Below are 20,006 nucleotides of genomic sequence, written 5' to 3' on the forward strand. Positions count from 1 at the left end.
CATTTCAAAAGTTTTCCTCCTTTCATCTTCAGACTTTCGAAACGTTGTTCTCTACACTTGTGTTTCTATGACAGGCAGTTGCCATCCATTCAGCTAAGTTTCATCATGAACTATGTTTTTATCTATGATACGGAAGAAAGAAAGAAAAAGACTTGCTGATGCTGAGAATAGTACATGTCATTGAAATATATCCTCTTGCTTCATTTACAATTTTATATAATATAATCTTCCTGAAACACCTGTTCTAATAAAATTGTCTTTCTTAGCTCAGAATTTCTTTTTCATCGACTAAATCATGTCTTTGTTAGTGTACAGAATAATGTTCTTTGTTACTTATATTGAGATATATTTGTTTCAGGAAAGTATAAAATATTTAAATAATTCTACTTTGGCAAAATATTACTTATAAACTAGCAATATAATAGAGTACTAAAGATAAGATAATAATGATGCTATTTTCTAATTTACAGTGATTGCTTGGTATTTACTTGCCAGGATTAAGTAAAAGGTGTTGACAATTATTCTCTGAATCTAAACTTATAATTAGTTAAAAAACTACAATTTTAACAGGCTTAGAAGTTGATTCACACCAGAGCTGCATTTTGTTGTTCATTTGCAGTTACTCCAAAAACAGGCTATTCAGAAAGGTCCTCGATTCACCCATCAGATTTTTTTTTATAATATTTTTTGCAAAGTTTTTTTTTATTTCATCCAGAAGTTTTATGTATAGATGTTTATGACTGAACTGAGTTCATAACTTTTCTCTGTAATTTTTTTATGTTAATCTATACTTATTCAGAAGAAGTTTTGAAAATAATTGAGCACATTTTTAAAGTAGTCATCTTGTTATGTGGTAAATAATTTGGTTAATCTCGAGTTTTTAACACAAGTAAAAATTTCAAGTTCGTATTAGTGATGTCGTGTTTTTAATATTCTGCAATGTATTTGTATCCAGCAGTATTCCTTTTCTTAACTTTGCATGCAAAAGGATGAAGAATATATATTTATGACTCATTTATGATAAACAGAATAAGAAGTTTCATATCAAATATATAATGGGAAACTATTGTAATCTAGAAACTTGTAACACAATAAGAGTAGCTGTATAGGCATAATAAAAGTTTTGCAGCAAATACATTGCATTTTGATAGTATAGGTCCATTGTAGTTTATTGAGATCTGAAATGTCTTTGAATTTTGATCATAACTTGCAATACAAGGTGGTTTTAAAATCAGGTCTTATGTCTTTTCAGATTGCAGTACTTGGCTCGAGGAATACAAGGTTATATAAAAAAACTAAGGGCAGCATTGCAAGGAAAGAAAGGGGAGGAATTAAAGACAGAAGAGGTAAGAAGTTGTGTTGGACTTGATGTAATGTTAGTATATTGTAGAGTAAATAATGAGACTTGAATATGTTGTTAAGTGAGAAAAATTATATGTTACTGTAGTCATAAACTATTATTTACAGCTGTTTGTTAGAGCTAAGAAAAGTAGTTCTTTTAGTAAATAAAAAAACATTGTAAAAATGTTTCTTTCTCATTTACTATTTATATCTAATGGAGTGCTCATACTTAACTGTAGGTATATATAAAAAATGGCATTATTTGAGGCATTGAATGAATGAGGTATTAAAAACTTTGACCTGTCTAAGTTGTATATTACATGTGATTTAATCAGTTAGCTTCAAAGGCACTGTGAGGGAATTGATAAGATATGGTTTCATTACAGATTCAAATACAGTGTAATACCCAGACCAAAGCACCAGGAATACTAATGTTCTAATTAAAATCACCTTTCTTGGACAAATTACATTTTTTTTGCAGCTGAAAATCTAAATAGAAAATTAATCTTAAAACATTTTGTCAGATTGACATTATCAAGTAAAAATGGATTATTTTAATCAACATCAATTGACTTTTAAAAAAACAATTCCTGAACCATCTCACTTATGGTTAATTGCACAAAGGTAAAAGTCAAGATCTTAATTAAAATAAACTGATATTATTGTAATTAAGAAGAAAACAAAGTTTTTAGAAATAGTTAAAGTTGTATAATTCAGCATAGCAGTTGACACCTGGAGAAAATAGACAAATTATTATTATTACATAGTTTTTAAAATGTGAAACAAGTATAGTTTAGTTAAAATAGAAATCTAAAATAGTTTAAGAATGCATCAATTGTAAAAAGAACTAAAAAAGAGGAGAAGGAGGGATTATGCTTCTTTTTGTTACATAGTATGATTAAACTTGAGTTGTCATTTTTACTAGCTAAGATTTATCATTGTAGATTTTGTCACTTGCATAATAAATTTTTTATGTAAATTTGTGTGTGTATATATCTATCTGTATTTTATCGATCAAATTACAGTATATACAGAAGTATTGTACATGAATGTTTGTTGCTTTGTAATAACTCAAAAATCAAATTCAGTTCTTTTATGGCATAATTATTTATTTAATATAATTATTTATCAGATTTAATTTTTTGATGAAAATTACTGTTTATGGTACTTAAAAAGTTAACTGAGATAGCTTCAACTTCAAGGAGAGATCTTCATTAGTTGATATTATAAAGGATAATTTAAATTTCTAATAGCAGAGCAAAAAATTGTATGCAACCTTTGAATTTTATGGGATTTTTAAAATAATAATAATACATAATTAATTAAAATGTAAAAGTATGACCTAAATGCAACTTAACTATCTCTCTAACTGTAGCATATTTAGGTAAGAAACCACTGGAAGGTCTATATTTGATCAAGCAGACAACAATACCAATGGCAGTTACGTTTACTCTGTGAGGAAAACTGCATGCCAATTTCAGATTAAGCTGTTGGTGGAGTATAGTGTAAACTGAGCTCTTTCTAATGACTATACACACTTGTGTCAACTAACTACATGCATGCTGTAAATCTCATGGCAAAGTATACAGGGTGGTCATGGCACCCATCAAGGGATGACAAAATGTATTTCTGTTTTCTAGTAAATGCATGTGTAAGACTTTGCATCTTACATGTCGGTAGTTCAAATGGAAACAAATAAGTCTATACACTCATCTACATTACCAACTTGTGTGGGTAAGAGTGAAGTGCTACTAAGTTGGGCTTTTCATAGCACGTGGATCACGTGATAAGAAAACTGAAAACTTAAGTATTTGTTTGAAAGGTTTCCTTTGAAACAAAGTAATAATAACTTAGATAACATAATTCAAATTGTAACATACATTATAATCTTAATTTCATTGACATATACTGATATTAAAGTGGTTTAATTAAATTTTGAATTTAATGCAGTAACATATGCAGAAAAGAATTTTTAAAATGCTGCCAGTGTCATAGTGTTACATGCTAAATGTTCTTTCTTCTATTGGTGTACTAAACTTTATGGGTGATTCTGGAGTAATCGTTATTAGTTATTTGCTTTGACATATTTCATCAATAAAAACAATATGTGGTTCATAGTTTATGATACTAAATTAAATTAAGAGTAATAACCTCAGAGTTTTTTTGTTTTTTGTTTTTTCTGCAGAACAAGCTAAAGGTTGTAGCCCTGAAGACAACATCAAACATCAACACGCTCATTAGAGATCTGTTTCACAATCCTCCGTCCTTTAAGAGCACAATTACTTTGTCTTGGAAGGTGCCAAGCAGCTCAACAACAGTATGTACTTATCATATATTTCCTTTAAACAATATGTAACACACTGTTTGAAGAGCTTATGTTATTCGTTTTTCATCTCGGGCACTGATTTCAGTTTTTAACTTGGATATCAGATTATTCTTGCATATTAATGCTCTGAAGCTATATGTTTATTATTTTTTGTGTAAATTTTGGTGTTTTGCTGACCAAACAGAAGTGTCACAAAGATTCCTCACACCAGTATGTAATTTCCAATCAGTAAAAGTTTTATCTTACAAAAATAATTGTGTCTGTTTACTTTGTGGTTTAATGCTAATCAATATATGTATTTATGTGTCACTGGCATTGGCATTATACATTAAAATGCTTGTTATCTGAAATAAAATTAAAGGGTTCTTTTAATGATGGTCTTGCTTCTTAGAAATATTGGTAGAACTCTGTAATTAATGCACACACAGTTTTTGGTTTTTGCTAACTGAATGTTGTCATGTTTTTCAACAAATACTGAACAAATGTTCATTAGCCTATATTTCCAGTGACACTACTTTGGCATGCACTTGTTTTTACTTTTTTTTGCAAATAAAATGTTCAGTTCTCTAAGGTACAAAATAATAATGAAAGAGAAATGTTGTTGGTAACAGCCATTGAAAAACAAACAAGTTAGCTTCCAAGTAAGTAGAACCTTAACTGAAAAAGGGCAATAATGGTTGGTCTTCTTTCCTAAGTTCTAGTGTGTGGTTCTTGATCTGGTTTATAATGATATTTTGTTTTAATAAGGCCAATTTATGTATTTCAGAAGACACCTGAATCTACTCCCAGTGGGTAAGTTGTTAAATAAATATTAATTTGTATATATAAATGTATAATGATAGAATGAAAGTCACATATGAGAGTGTTTCTTTTTGCCAAAGGTGATATGATATATGTTTAGAAATGAATGCTTCTAGAAGATGTTATAATGATCTTCACATTTAAAAACTTCTCTATATAAAAAGCTTTTTTATTTACCAATTTATCAGTATTGTCCAGAATGTACAAAGCTTGAAAAAATAATTTTGTAATAAGTTTCTCAGCAGTTTAGTAAGGGGTGTGGAGGTTTAAAAATTCTTGTTTGTTTAGGATATTCATGCAAAGTCACAAAAAGGCTATCTGCACTATATGTCCCTAATTTTGAAATAAGAGTTTACAGGGAAAGCAGCTAGTCACAATTCACCCAATATAGGTTTTTGGGTTACTCAAATCGAAAAGTATAATATGACCAACATTCTTAATGCACCCATGACCCAAAAGTGTGGAGTACTTTTTTTTTGTGTGTGTGTGTGTGTGTGGTAATGAAACTTAAACCATACATCTTCAGATTCACAATTCTACATGGAGTGCACACTGCATATCATGTTTACAAATTTGTGAGGTCATAAAAAGGCTGGGAACAACTACTAATGAAAAATGGCTCTGAACATAGTGACAAGCAAAGTTGAAATACCATTAGATAAAGCAAATTATGCACTATTTATGTCAGTGTAAGGTGATTAAAGTGGTGTGAGAAGTAATTTATGGTTTCACGAGAAAGTGATTAAATGTAATTACTGCAGAAAAGAACAGTGGAATTTAGAACACTTAAGAACAAACTACAGATCTGGGAGTTTTTTATACATTCTTTTCCATTTTTGAAAATTTTGTTGTGTTAAATTATATTTATTTGAAAGTTATAGCAATTTTCTGTGACAAGACTTCATGTAGGGTAAGCCTTGTTACATTTAAAGTACAGTAGCGATCTTGACAATATTTTAAAAGTTCAGGCCTTAAGTCAAAGATAAATATTTGTTAGTTTATGCAGCATTTTCTTACAACTTATAACCAAAAGTAGTGACTGTTACAAGTGGCATAATAAATTTTAAAAGCAATATGTTGATAAAACTCGATCGAGTTAAAATTGAATGACTATACAAAATGGAAATTCTAAGATAATAGGAAGTATTTTTAAAGTCTGTGCCTCTTGTTTTTTTGGTTTTTTTTTACAGTAATAATTAGGTTTAAACTCCTCTGCATCTCTTTTCACAAGTTATTGTGTTATCCATGGTGGAAACTTGACAACATAATTGTCTTAACATGTTTGAGATAACTATCTGATGGGCACAGCACAGATAGCCCATTTTGTAGATTTGTGCAAACATTTGAAATGCCAAAATGTTTGTGTAGTATTATATTGTGTTGAAAATATAAATTACTGCATATTGATAAATAAGGAATAGCATTTTCATTAAAGGTATTTTCAGATTTTTATCTATCATTTAAGTAGATTCTCTGTTATAGGTATAGGAAGATAATATGTGAGATTCCTGGATCCCTACAACCTACCCAGCAATAAAATAATAAGTGTTTTTTGTTCTTGAACGAATATTGGACTCTGATACAATATTTTATCTCCTTTCACATAATAACTTTTCTTGTTCAGTTCTGCCCTCTATATGCACAAATTGTTTTGCTCACCACTAGCATTGAAACTCCCACCTACCCCATGTTTCTATGTGGTTCAGTTGTGTTGTAGGATGCAAATAAGCATGTGATAATCCTCCACGAATAGGAGCTTGACACATTCTCCTGTTGCAGCTGGCTCCCTCTATACTGTAGAACCTAATCTTCACTTTTCTATTTGGCTCAATAGTGTTAATTTTTACTTGTGCTTTTACTTTAATTTATGTTTATTTTTTATGCAGAGTATTAAACAACTAAGCTATTTTTTGATTCATTTTGTGATAATATCATTGTTTATTAATTTCGAACTTCACTCTAGCTGAACATGAATTCTGAATTTTTTTTTATTACCACTACTTCAGTAGTGATGACTATTACTATTTATATTGCCCAAGTGGCTTCCCTCCTTCCACTGGAACCCTTCTTGTCTAAGTTATGTTTCACTCCCCACCCTGACAGATTTTTATAGGTGTTGTCAGATCAGCTTAGACATCTTAACTTTCCCTGGCTGCCCATCTACATGGTCAGTTAGGGGAAATCATCCAGGTTGACAGATGGACCATACCCAGCATGTTCATCTCCCATTGGCCCCATCGGGTGGCCATTTCGTCCTAATCTGGATATTGCATTATGCCTTTAGCCGTATTACGACTGTGAGGTGGTATGTTTATTGATTTCTTTCTTTTTTCTTACAGGGTCACAAAGTTTTTCTATATTGGATCCCATTCTATGGCAAGTGATGCCTGTCCAGGTATACTTTTTAAATCTGTACTATATGGTCAATAACATCCACCACTGAAATGAGGTGTTCTGTAAGTTCTTCCTCATGGTGTTTTGTGTTATAAATGTGTCTTTCCTGGACCATACACTCATAAACCTACATGAGTAAAGCAGAAGGGGATTGCTGCTCATCCCTGCTGCTTTTTCAATTGTTTGAATTCATAAACCATTCTGTTTTTAGAAATAGGGTTTCACAGTCACCCATTACACTTTCTCTGGTGCTGCATTCCTCCAGACTATCCACCACACTATTATCGCCACTTCTTCCAGTTGAGTATGGGAGTCCTTACAACTTACCAACTCTTAGTTGCTGGGGTGGTGGACCATCAAGGCTTCCTCCTGAGTATGCTCTATCCCACTTAGTTGAGAGCAGGGCAGTGATGTTCTGCCGGTGTTGATAGTGTGACTATTCTTCTACCATAGCTCTGATGTACTACTCCAGATGCTATGGTTTTTGGACTGGATTTTTCTATCAATTGCAATTGGAGCTGGACCAGTCACAATTAGTCCTCACATGTGAGTGGGCTGGAACCCTCCTCCTACCATGGATTACACGATATATTCCCAATACTACATGGTTGAGGACCCTACTCCTATAGTGGGCCAATTGATCCAATCTTGGTGCTGCTGACCTCCCATTTACAGTCTGGATAAAGATGGTTGTGGACCCTCCTCTTACAGTGGATGGAATGATCCATTCTCGGTTCCACTGGTTTTGGACTGGAGTTGACATGCCCTATCCACTCTATACCTGGGACACATTCCTTCATCGAGGATGAAGAGTGTATTTGGTTCAATGGCATTCTTTGGATGCCCTCTAAAGGATGCTCACCTAGGTATGTTTTGCATCATTCCCTCCACCACGTCACTGTGGAATTCTATCTATTATGTGAAAATAGGTAAGATATTGAATCGGAAGTTAATATTTTCTTATACTGAAAATGTATGGCCGAACGATACTTACCTCCTTTCACACTTCCTCCCTACTGATGCTTCTTTTCTGTCTAGTCTCAAAGTGAAGATTGGGTTCTACAGTAAAGAGGGAGCCAACTGAAACAGGAGTGTGTGTAATGCTCCTATTGCTTGAGGGTTGTCACATTTATTTGCAGTCTACAATGCAGCTGAACCACATAGAAACATGGAGTATGTGGGAGTTTTAAGGCTAGTGGCGAGCGAAACAATTTGCACATATAGAGAGCAGCACTGAACAAGAAAAGCTATTATGTGAGAGGAGGTAATTATCTATCAGAAATTTATTTTCAGTATAGGGAAATATTAACTACTGTAGGATTATTTTTTCAATAGCCCAAAGAGGTCAGAAAGAACACCCATTACTTTTGATGAAAACCCCAAACAAGCAAAGAAGACAGTACCGAGTAACAAAGGAGAGAGGGAAATTTACATACCTCCTAGTGGGAAGTACAGCACTAAAGTGAAGAACTTTCAAGGTAAGTAAGTTTACTGATTTATGAAAATGCAAATATGTCTAATTAATGTTCACACTGTCCCATTGTTTTACCTCTTCAGATACTGACTCCAGTAATGAATGCATGTTTAATATCCTTTATTGGTAGTACCTTTACATATGTTACGTTTTCTACCAATTAACAAATTTAAACCTGCTTTATCCCTTTATTCCAAAGTCAAAGGGCATGTCATCACATTTGTAGACTTTGTACACTTCCTGGAATTCCTGGAAAGTCATGCAAAACTAACATGCTCCTGAAATAACTTACTAATTTAATTTATTATTATTTTTTTTGTCTGTTCGTTTCACATAAACATAAGAAATTAATATTTAAAATATTTTACGTAGTTATGTACACATGGGTGTACTATAACTGTTATAATGTAGGCCCCTTATATATAATGCATAGGCCGTGAGAAATGTTATCGAATCAAATGCTGTCTGTGTTATTGTAATTAATGATTCACGCATGTGCAATGCAATTTTAAAAAATGGCGGTTTGTGAGTTTGTTGAAACTTAACAAAGCATTGATTTATCATGCTTAACACTTGACCAAACACTTAAAACAAATTAAAGCTATGCATGGCAGGAAATTCACATTTAATGCCTCATGGCTTGATAAACTGGAATATGCAGATTGGCTTGTATGTAGCGGTGTAACCAAAAACAATGTTAGTTGCAATGTGTGCATTAAAACATTTGAAATTGACTTTATTTGGTAGATAATGAAAGAAATGGGATATTCCCAACACCATGTGGGTGCTATTGCACAGTTTTATAACTCTAAACATGGTGCCTTTTGTAATTTTGTGTCTCGTGCTATTTTTATTTTTGTGTCTTGACAAAGCATAAATTATTATTTTAATATTTTCGTCCTTTTAATTTCTTGGGAGTTTCATGTGTGTAGACACTCTTCATAATAAAACTATAACATGAAATGAAACAAAAACCAACACAGAGAACAAAACTTTGTACAGACTAAAAATAAATGATAAAACATTTTCCTTTTTAAAAAATCAACATCACAAAAAAGAAGATAAATTTCATAAAAAAGTTCCACTAGTCCATTAAATCTATTATGTATACATTTATGAAAATACCGGCTGACACATAGAGAATTAAACAGAGGATTTCCAACATAAGGGGGTAAATTCATTATCGTTCTTAAATTTTCTGTTTTGGATGTATAAATGGCTCTGTAAATGTAACATTTTTAATAATCTATATCATTTTTTAGAATTATATATATATGTGTGTGTGTAAACAATTTTTTTGAAAATTATATTTTTGTTATTAAAATGCATGTAAATCCTAAATACACTCAATAGCTTTTGGCTTCACCACAGAGTTTCATCTTTTGGCTTTCGCTTTTGAGTTTTGTTCAAACTAGCATAAAATGTTTGACAAAATTTATATACTTATTATGTAAATCTGTTAGTAGGGGGTTGATATCGTTACTTCAAATGGTATTAAAAACAAGGATTTAAGTTTCTTTCTCTCACTTTCGTACAAGAAATTATGTTACATGTTTATGAACTTTTATTCCTAGAGTTTTAATTATTTTATGAAATTTTTTTTTGTTTTTTCAGCACCTTCTGGTGTTCGAGGAGGAAGAGGTAGGGGTTTTTCCCGAGGCAGAGGAAGAAGCTATCGAGACAGATTTTATTAATGTTTTTGTTTTTTTTTGTATTCTGAAAAATTTATTCAAATATTTCACACATTTTCTGTTGTGTTTTAGCAGTGTCAGTTTGTCAAAGTCAATACGGTGTTTCATCCTGTACATTTTTGTGATGGATCATTTGTGTAAAAACATTAAATAGTTACATAACTTCTGTTATAGTTATTGCATTTCTTGACAGTTTTTTTTTTAATCCAAAAGACTACCCATGTAAATGGTTTACTGGCAGAGGTGGTTTTTACATTATTGTCTGTATTTGTATTAGCCTAAATCTCATATTGTCTTACCTTGAATTTAGCATATGTAGACTATAAAAGTAAATAGCCAAAAAAAATATCCTCTTTCACCTTTGCAGAAAAATTGGTTATTTAATCATATTATAGGTTTTTACACATATACAAACACTTAAAGATCTCGTAATTAAGTTTAAATAATTTTTTGCAGACAAATTTAACAATTAAAGTTAAACACATTTCAAGTAAAAATGCTTTTCTAATAAAAGCACTTTAAAAAAAAATTTTAAATGACAGTTAGTAATGGCTGTATTTAAAAAAAAACATGAAGGTTGTGCAGCACATTTACCATAAATATTGTTTTAATTTGTTATTACTGAGGAATATTTTGATTCATATGGTGATGCAATTTGTTTTTGCATTGCCCATTTTATAGGGCTGGAATTCTTTTACATTAGGTGTCTGTGACTTGTTGGTGATAAATATGAACAATAAAAAGACAGAACACAATCCACTTGTTTTAAAATAATATATTCAAAACAAGTCCAAAATTCTTTACACTATAGCCTATAGGATATCACAATTGTTTCTAAAACTCTAAATAATTCTCTTTCCTTGTTAAAAGTCCACAGGCTAGTTCAGTTACTTTAATTTACAAGATGAATTATTCTTCACTATCTCTTTTTCTCACTACACAATCTGTGATAAATTCACATTACCTCGTGGGTTACCGCAGTTGTATTCCGAACTTCAAGTAATTGTCTCCTTTTAGTCAAAGGCCATACAGATGTGTTCATTTACTTTAGAACATTCTTTTACAAGACAAATTATTCTCCTTATATCTATTAAACTGTGAAAGTCAGTTTAAAATATTGCCTGTTATGGTTAAACTGACAATCACTTAAGACAACGAAAAAAATACAGAAGGTTGGAGTAAGGTGACACGAAATCACAACAACTGAACTATGCACACACACAAAATACAACTCTTACTGAGTTACGTAATGAAATTTGTCATATCTATCACCTCTAAAATAATTACTTTTAACACACTTGTTGTGAAAACTAACTAAATATTAAATTGCTAAATAAATTAAATATGAACTATTACACTAAACAATCTTGTAAATATTCACAATATATTTTATTTTACGCTTTATAAAAATACAGTTCTCAGTTCATACACAAAGTCTGCACCAACATTTGCAGTCTTCTTGATGGCTTCAATACAGAACCTATACTTCTGGAGGTACAACGCCCACCTCATGATCCTTGCACTGTCAATTTTGCAACCTTGAATGTATAGAAATGATTGATGGTCCATTTGGATGATGAACTCCTTCCCATACAGGTAGTTCTGGGACTTTTGGATGGCAGATATAATGGCCAGACACTTTCTTTCAATCACAGAATAGTTCTTTTCACTACTCAATAACCTTTTGCTTACATACATTACTGGAAACGATCCATCTTCATGTTTATGTAGGAGTACTGCTACAGTTCCAATGTGTGAAGCATCAGCTACAACTGAACTATATACACAACTCTTGCCGAGTTACGTAACAAAAATTGTCATAACTATCGTTTCTAAAATAATTACTTTCAACACTTGTTATGAAAGCTAAATAATCATTAAATATTAAATCACTAAATAAATTAAATATGAACTCTTGCACTAAACAGTCCTGTATATCCAAGACTAAACCCTCTTCAAGAAAAATATTTACAATATATTTTTTTTACACTTTATACAAAGACTGTTCTCAGTTCATATATAAAGTCTGCACCAAAATTTGCAGTCCATTTCATGGCTTCAATACAGAAGCTTTAATTCTAGAGGTACTATTCCCACAGTTCCAATGTCTGAAGCATGGGCCTGAATGGTGAACACATGTTCTTTAACTACTGGAATGCTATCTGTTATGGTTGTTCCCACTTCACTTTGTTAGGTAGGCCTTTTCTGGTCAATGGTACAACTACTTCAACATAGTTTTGGGATGAACTTCCTATAGTAACCCACTAACACTAGGAAGAATCCAACTTATTGCTTGGTCATTGGAGCTGGTGAATCTTGTATGTAGGTTACCTTTTCCATTGCTATCTGTTCATTGCCCACCTTGGGTCCAACAAATTCCAGAATAGCCAAAGCAGCACTTAGATGAGAACTTTCTGTACTTCAAAAGGTCCTTACCATTGCAGGGTCAGTTTGTTGTTGTCTGTTGGCAGCAGAACTAATAAATTCTGCCTGACCTTAAAATGTAGATCGTTGGCCTTCTTATCATAGAAATGCTTTTGACTGCCTTGAGCTGCATACAGGCTCTCTCGAGCGATTTGACTGGTCAGAGTCTGAGGTCTAACACGTACTGATATATGTTCCTTACTTCTGACTCTTGTTCTCCTGTCCATAGCTCTTTCAATATTTGCATCAGACCTCATACTGCTCTTCCGTACAGTAACTCAAAGTGTGAAAATCCTGTATTTGCTTGTGGAACTTCTTGATAAGTAAATAATACTGCCTGCAGGTACCTGCCCATATCACAGGGTCGCTCTCTTGGCACATCTTGTTCAACATGCTCTTTAAGACTCCATTAACTCTGAGCAAGTTTATTACATCTTGCTATGTCTTGCTTGCTCTTCTTTCTTGAGCTCTAGCCCATCTTCTTTCTGTTTGGTTCTTACGAACTTCTACTGCCTGGTATATTTCCAGTCACCAAGTCAATGATGGGTACCTTCATACACATGACCTGAAGGTCTCCCACTTAGTATAGAATGTCCGCCTTTATTCTTGCTATGAGAAACTTTCTTAATGTTCCATCAATTAGCATGCACAGATATATTTTTCCTGTCATCTGGTAATCAGATACTAGACTGATCCTCACTGCTGTACTACTTGTAGGACCTTCACTTTCTTGTCCCCGACATAGCTTTGACCTACTAGCATGTTGTGATTTGTTGTCACCTCTCAATATTTATTACATGCTCCAATCACTACTTGTGCTGTTGATCCATTTGCTAACTTTAGCTAATCATTAGTCGTACACTGACCAATCATGGAAATGACACTTCATTCTTGGGGTGAATCTATTGTGTATTATTGATTCTGTTTCTTCTGGCAGTTGCATCCATTGGGACAGTCACTCTTGTTTCTTGCCAGCACCATCTTTGTAGGTTAGTCCAGCTGCTTTATGTTGATAGTTCTGCTGCTGCCTGTTGGTGATGGACATGCACTCCTTTACAATGTGCCCTATTTTATAACAACTATATGATCTCTTCTCCCATTTGTTTGTTAACCTCCTGTCACCTTTGGTGGACTTCTGCTTCTGGTCAGCCACAACTGGTTTCGACTTTAACTGGATATTCTTGGACTTTCCAGTTATACTCCCTTCATGGGCTTCCATATACTGTTCTGCCAGCTTGATCATCTCGTCCACATCTTTCGGTGTTCTCTCCTTTAGGAGAGTGACGTGTCAGATGAGCACATGACCACGAACTGTTCATGTATTAGTATATCTGCTAGTCACTCAAAACTATTTTCCCATTTGGCCATGTCAGTCCATCTTGTGAAGTATTGCAGTAGGCATGCCACAAACTGAAATACAGTTTATCCTGTATCAAGTTGGACTTCTCTGAACTTCCAACGAAAACCTTCTTCATTTAGTTCATTCAGAATAATTTCCTAATTTATATTGCCAAACCTTCCTTTATATATAAAGGACCAACCAACTATTCAATCCCACTATTCGTTGGTAAAAGAGTTGGCGGTGGGTGGTGATGACTAGCTACCTTCCCTCTAGTCTTACACTGCTAAATTAGGGACGGTTAGCGCAGATAGCCCTCGTGTAGCTTTGCGCGAAATTCATAAAACAACAAAGTTCTGTATAACAAATTCAACCAAATAGATCGATTTGCAACAATAAGAGTAAAAGTTGTTGTTTGTTTGCTTGTTTTAGAGCAAAACTACTACTGCGGGGAATCGAACCTCAGATTTTAGCGTTGCAAGTCCGAAAACTTCCAACTATCCCACTGGGGTATAGGAGCAAAAGAAATCCCACTCCATATTATCGTTAACTCTGCAAGCTTACGACGTTATGAATTGGATTTTAATACCCTTGGTGGGCAGGGCACAAGTAGCCCATTGTGTAACAACAACATCCGAACCAAACCGATGCTGATTAATCTGCCTTGTGTAAGATTAGTGCCCTCATTTCTCAATAAAATTCCAAAGATTTTCCATAACTTTTCAACAACCAATTTTGTACGAGTCCTTGAAGTTTTCTTTTATTAAGGGCCTTAAATTTTTTTAAAAATTGAATATTACCAAAAATTTTGGTAAAGTCATTATATTTGAAAAAAAGAAGGAAATTCAGGAAGCAGAAGACAATCTTTACACAATCAAAATACATTTATATTTTGCGTCTAACTTAAACGCTGGCTGTCATATTGTATAAGAAAACTTCTCACATGACGAAATCACACTTTTGCGATGTTATAAAAAGTAAGCTGTAGCATAGAATGCATTCGTGGCCGAAGAAAAAGTCTCAGTAAACGGTTGAATACTTCTAGTATCTTAAAGTGATTAAAACTTCAATATATATATTACGCCATATTTAAGTAACCGAGTTCTGTTTATAACGTAACCCTGTCTTTCTGCAAGTCATTTTTATAAAATTCAATTAGTAGTACACTTAACTTTAAAATTCAAGTTATTTTATTGTTCAGTAAGTATGACGAAATAATAAGATAGTCTAAAACTGACCACTAAAGAAAAAAGAGGGTGATGATATATAAAAACGCCTCTAACGTCCTGACAGAAGCTATATTTGAATTAAAAGTTTTAGTTTAACACTGTTTAAACTTGTGTGTCAAACAGTTACTGCAAGCTTTATATATAGTAAGTGAACAGCTTGTTAAAGCAGAAGATTACAGATTTTATATAAAATAAAGGAAAAATGCTAGGTAACATTTTCATTGATGTTTAGTTTTTTTATGTTTGTATGTCAGAATGGGTGGAGAGAGGTTTTCTCAATGCACAGGTAAGATATTTACACATAGTTCCTCAGTAAACGAATATTTTGACGGTCACATAATGAATGCTTTATTGAACAGCAAGACGTACAAAACACCATTGAAAGTCAGTCACAGTAGGCTTATATAGCACTACACTAGTATAAGCATTATGCCATATCATATCTGAAACTCCGGATATCTTATGAAATCTAGTCTCTTACAGGTAGTTTAAGGAATTATGTGAAACACATCAACGCCTGCTGTTGGATGACGGGAGACTTATGGTACACTTTTTCTTACAGTCACGCCAGTCCCAGCAACATAACTGCCAATAGGCAAAACAGTCGTAATTCGTGTTACAGACAGAGGAAGGGTCTACACCATTGGGACAAGGATTTATAAAGAAGTATGGCCATTTCGGACATTTCCATTCTGAATAAAGGGATAAAAGTGAACTTTGATTAATATTTCACTTTCAAAAAAAATAACATTGTTAATCAAAAATGTGAATGGACCGTAGAAAGTAAATATCTATCGCCAGTATTCAGTAAAAAGCTAATTACATGGGTAGCTAAAAAAACATATTAAAGCAAGTTGAAACAACGTTGATTTCACTTTGAGAGTTACAGTGAAGATGCACAGTATAATACATTGTACTATCAAATCTGTGAACCACAAACTGTCAAAGTTTGAAAAGAAGTTAAGGTTTTTCGATACCGAAGGCAACTATTTGTTAAACCCCTAAAATCATGACCATTTCTCACTAGAATGTTCAAAGATTATGAGATAACAGATATATATATATATATATATTGTTCTTAATTTTGAAATGCCAATATTACACGCATTTGGCAAAATGACAGTTATGAACATTGGGACAAACGGCAGCTTCCATCAGTCTACACCAGTTACGACTTGAATATAGTCCCATCTTGTCATTATGAGCATCCATATGTTGAGAGCATGTTAATTTTTTTTTAATTATTATTATTACCAGGAATTATATCTCTGAGTTTGACACAACAAACATGTCCGTTTTTTTTAAAACTCCACCGCCATGAATTTTAGGGTAATGTACTGGAAATTGGTTAATAAACAAATCACTCAAAGAGTTACTAAAAATTAACAGTGTTCACGTGTTTCACATATTTATCAAAAAAAAATCCCAACACTGACAGTTAGTCGGACTTTATAGTTTGAATATTTAATATGGTGCCAGGCAATAGTAGCTAATCATGACAGTCAGACCGAGTACAATCAAAGCATTTCAAAGGACAGCACGACCTCCGAAACACCATTCTAAAATAAAGCAACTTATCTATTAGCAGGTCGATAAACATCGAATTAACAAAAAAATTTTGGTATACACAATGATTGCGTGTTTATCTTAATATTAATTAAATGGTAGAATTTTACAATACAAAAACTATATAAAACAGCGTTTAGAATTTGAATGTAATCAGGTTAACTAAATAACGAAATATATCTGAAATCATTAGTGTTGAGACAAATACCAAGGGTTAAGCCTTTATAATATTTATAAACAAATATTTTTGTCACGCGCGAGTACAGGTGTATTTGAATGAAAAATATAATTTAAAATATGTGATTTTGAATAATTCTTGTAAAAATACCATGGCTTAAACTTTTAGAGTTTAATAAAGAACTGTGCCTTTTGCAGAACTGACACAAGAACTTTCTGTACTCTAGAATTAAAATAAATATCAAAACGGATTAATTAAAAAATATATATTACTCACCCGATCGTACACCAATCACGCAGCAGAGTAAAAGAACATCAATGAACACGGATACTAAAAACTTCATCGTAGCAATGTATAAAAGTCTATTAAAATAACAATAATAATGGTATTTTAGAGACAAAAGCAGCATATAGACAGACAGCTAATCACCAGCCTTGATCTTAAAAATATATATGAAATAAAGACATGAAAATCCACAGCTAACATCCTAAATAAAAAAACAACGACGTCGTGATACAAATTAATACGAGAAGTAGATAAACGGCATGGATAACTGTATTCTAGTTGCCTGGTAACAACAACAACAAAATGTATGTTAGAGTAAATCCACAATTGTATATCTGCTCTGTCCACCAGGGGAAATCTAACCCAGGATTTTAGCGCTGGAAGTTCGTAAACTTACCGCTGACCCACCGGAAAACAGACTAATATTATAGTAATAATCAATCATTCTGTGAATTAACAAATTACTTACTCATTATTAATATTTAATACGGTAATAATGATAATAATTATTTTTCGCTCTATTATCATTCGCCCCGAGTGACTTAGCGGTAAGTCTGAAGGTCTATGACGCTAACAGCCAGATTTCGATACCCATGGTGGGCACATCACAGATAGCCCATTGTATAGCTTTGTGCTTACCTATAAACAAACAAATACCCCTATTCTTCTTCTAACTCTCTTGAAGACTCAACTGGTCAATCAAAAATTTGGGCTCTACAAAACAGCAGCAACGCCTCACAGATACAAACTATATCATCATTAGTCCAGAAAATGACGGAGTAAGCCCCATATAATTGAACAAATTCATTACTGTACGCATCATGCTAGGTTTCAGTTATGTACCAATATTTCTACTTGCGTATGTGCATTTCATTACATTTTAATTGTTTCTTTTCTTTTTCTTCATAGCATTAATGTGTTTTTGTACTGGTTTCTTTTTTCCTTGATATGATATATCTAAAAAATGTTAATAAACTAAAAATATTAGAAATACATCTAATTACAATTTTAATATCTCCTTCACTATCTTTGAATACTTTTCATTTTAGAGCCACGTGCAGTGTTCCAGAAAACTTCAAAATTTTCAATACACCCAATCCTTGTCGAGCAATAAAACAAATGGTGAAGTATTCTTTTTCAGTGGCATGACTGTAAAGAGGAAGGTTCAGTGTGCACATATTTGTAAAATTTGATTGTCAAAAAATGTAAACTCTGCTGTAAAATCGCTTTCAAAATAACCTCTATTTCTCTATTATTCACTGTTCAGGTAAAAAAAACTTCAACAAAAACAGCCCGACAAGTGCAGTAGAGAACGTTGGATTGGGTGCTGAAATACGGGTGCTTAGTGACCATGGTCAACAATCTTTATTTTTATCGCGTATTTTAAAATATAGACTAATCCTAAAGCTATAACGGCAATGAATCCAAACTGCACATACTTTGATGACGGAGCTGCCTACTTCTTTTGAGTTGTAAATAAATAAATATGATTGAAAACGAATGGACATTGAATGATAATTAAAAAATATCCGTCTCTTCTTTATCTGGTCACGCTCCCTTTCTCAGACTTCATTTGGTATAACTCAACTCAGAACGAGAGTGTCATCTTGTATCACTTGTTGTTTCCTATACGTTGTTATCCTTAAAAGTAAACACACATTCCTGTTTGATATACAAGACTGTTCAATTTAAGAGTTATTATTCAGTTTATTTAATAATTTAATATTTAATGATTATTTAGTTTTCATAACGCCCCCAGTAGCACAGCGTTATATCTGCGGACTTATACATCTAGAAACCGGGTTTCATTACAAGTGGTGGGCAGAGCACAGATAGCCTTTGTGTAGCTTTGTGCTTAATAACGAACGACAACAACAAGTATTCAAAACAAGAGTGTTAAAAGTTAATTATTTTAAAATCGATAGTTATGACAAGTTTCGTTACGTAACTATGTAAGAGTCGTACGTTGTGTATGCAGTTTAATTGTTGTACTAGGTAGGCTCATGTAATATTGTTGACGTCGTCTGACTCGAAGCTTCTAAGTTTTCACGTTATGTGTCATGTTGTTACTAGAAGGCTAGACATTTCTAGATTTTTCTGTCGCATGTTAAAAAATATGTGCAGATACAGAAAGGAAGTAAGTAAGTTAGCGAAAGTGAAGTTACACTGCATGATTGTCAGGCAATTTCTAAAGTGAGCGTTTCACAGCTTGTGTTGTAATTTGGGTTATGTATTAATATGTGCAGATACACAAAGGAAGTAAGTAAGTTAGCGATATTTATCCTTTTCGCGTATTTTAAAATATACACTAATCCTAGAGCTATAGAGGCAATGAATCCAAACTGATAACTAATGATTGTTATTAGAATTGTTCTAATTATAGCTCTGGATACAACTGTGGTAATCCATGATATAACATAAATGAATTTATCACTAATTGTATTGTGATAACAGAGGAGAGAAGAAATAATTCGTCTTGTTAATTGGGTTATAAAATAATTGAACCAGACTGTGTGGACTTTTTACACATTTTAAATTAAAAACAAAACAAAACCAACAAATGCTCGCCCGTTCAGCCGTGGGGGTGTTATTTATGTGACGGTCAAACCATAAAACGGCTAATTATTGGAAACGTACATGTATTTTGGAGAAATTCAATACCCTATGTCGTAAAACGGTAAATTCTATAATTCAGTCATACTATACTGAAAAAAACAAAAGAGAATCTGATTAAAATTGTTTTTGTCTTTTCTTACAAGTAACGTTTCGTGAAACGGATGATGGAGTGTATCACAGCCATGACTGTTAAATAAATAATACAAACAATTAAACATCACAACCAAAAGTACTTAAATTACCTATCTTAATAAAGTTTGAAGAGTTTGCTTTAAATCCCTTACCTTCTTCTGTTGTAGATGACACAAATAGCTTTTCTTACTTGATGCCATTTTATATATA

General features: G+C 32.8%; 1 protein-coding gene and 1 long non-coding RNA gene across 2 annotated transcripts in view; one reads left to right on the forward strand and one right to left on the reverse strand.

Moving 5' to 3' along the window:
- The window catches only part of LOC106464167 (apoptosis inhibitor 5-like), a 48,721-nt gene extending 38,521 nt beyond the window's left edge, over positions 1 to 10,200 (forward strand). The window contains exons 8-12 of the mRNA XM_013924288.2: positions 1,236 to 1,346; positions 3,527 to 3,658; positions 4,434 to 4,459; positions 8,198 to 8,340; positions 9,951 to 10,200. Of these exons, the coding sequence (XP_013779742.1) occupies positions 1,236 to 1,346; positions 3,527 to 3,658; positions 4,434 to 4,459; positions 8,198 to 8,340; positions 9,951 to 10,030 (492 nt within the window). The 3' untranslated portion in view covers positions 10,031 to 10,200. The remainder of the gene's footprint in view (positions 1 to 1,235; positions 1,347 to 3,526; positions 3,659 to 4,433; positions 4,460 to 8,197; positions 8,341 to 9,950) is intronic.
- A 5,142-nt stretch (positions 10,201 to 15,342) lies between these two features.
- Positions 15,343 to 20,006, reverse strand: LOC111086948. The gene is made up of 3 exons (XR_002611662.1): positions 19,949 to 20,006; positions 17,040 to 17,125; positions 15,343 to 15,711 (listed from the first exon to the last, which is right to left on the reverse strand). It is a non-coding gene; the product is annotated as an uncharacterized LOC111086948 (long non-coding RNA).

The sequence above is a fragment of the Limulus polyphemus genome, unplaced genomic scaffold (assembly GCF_000517525.1).
Source record: "Limulus polyphemus unplaced genomic scaffold, Limulus_polyphemus-2.1.2 Scaffold1576, whole genome shotgun sequence".
NCBI lineage: Eukaryota > Metazoa > Arthropoda > Merostomata > Xiphosura > Limulidae > Limulus > Limulus polyphemus.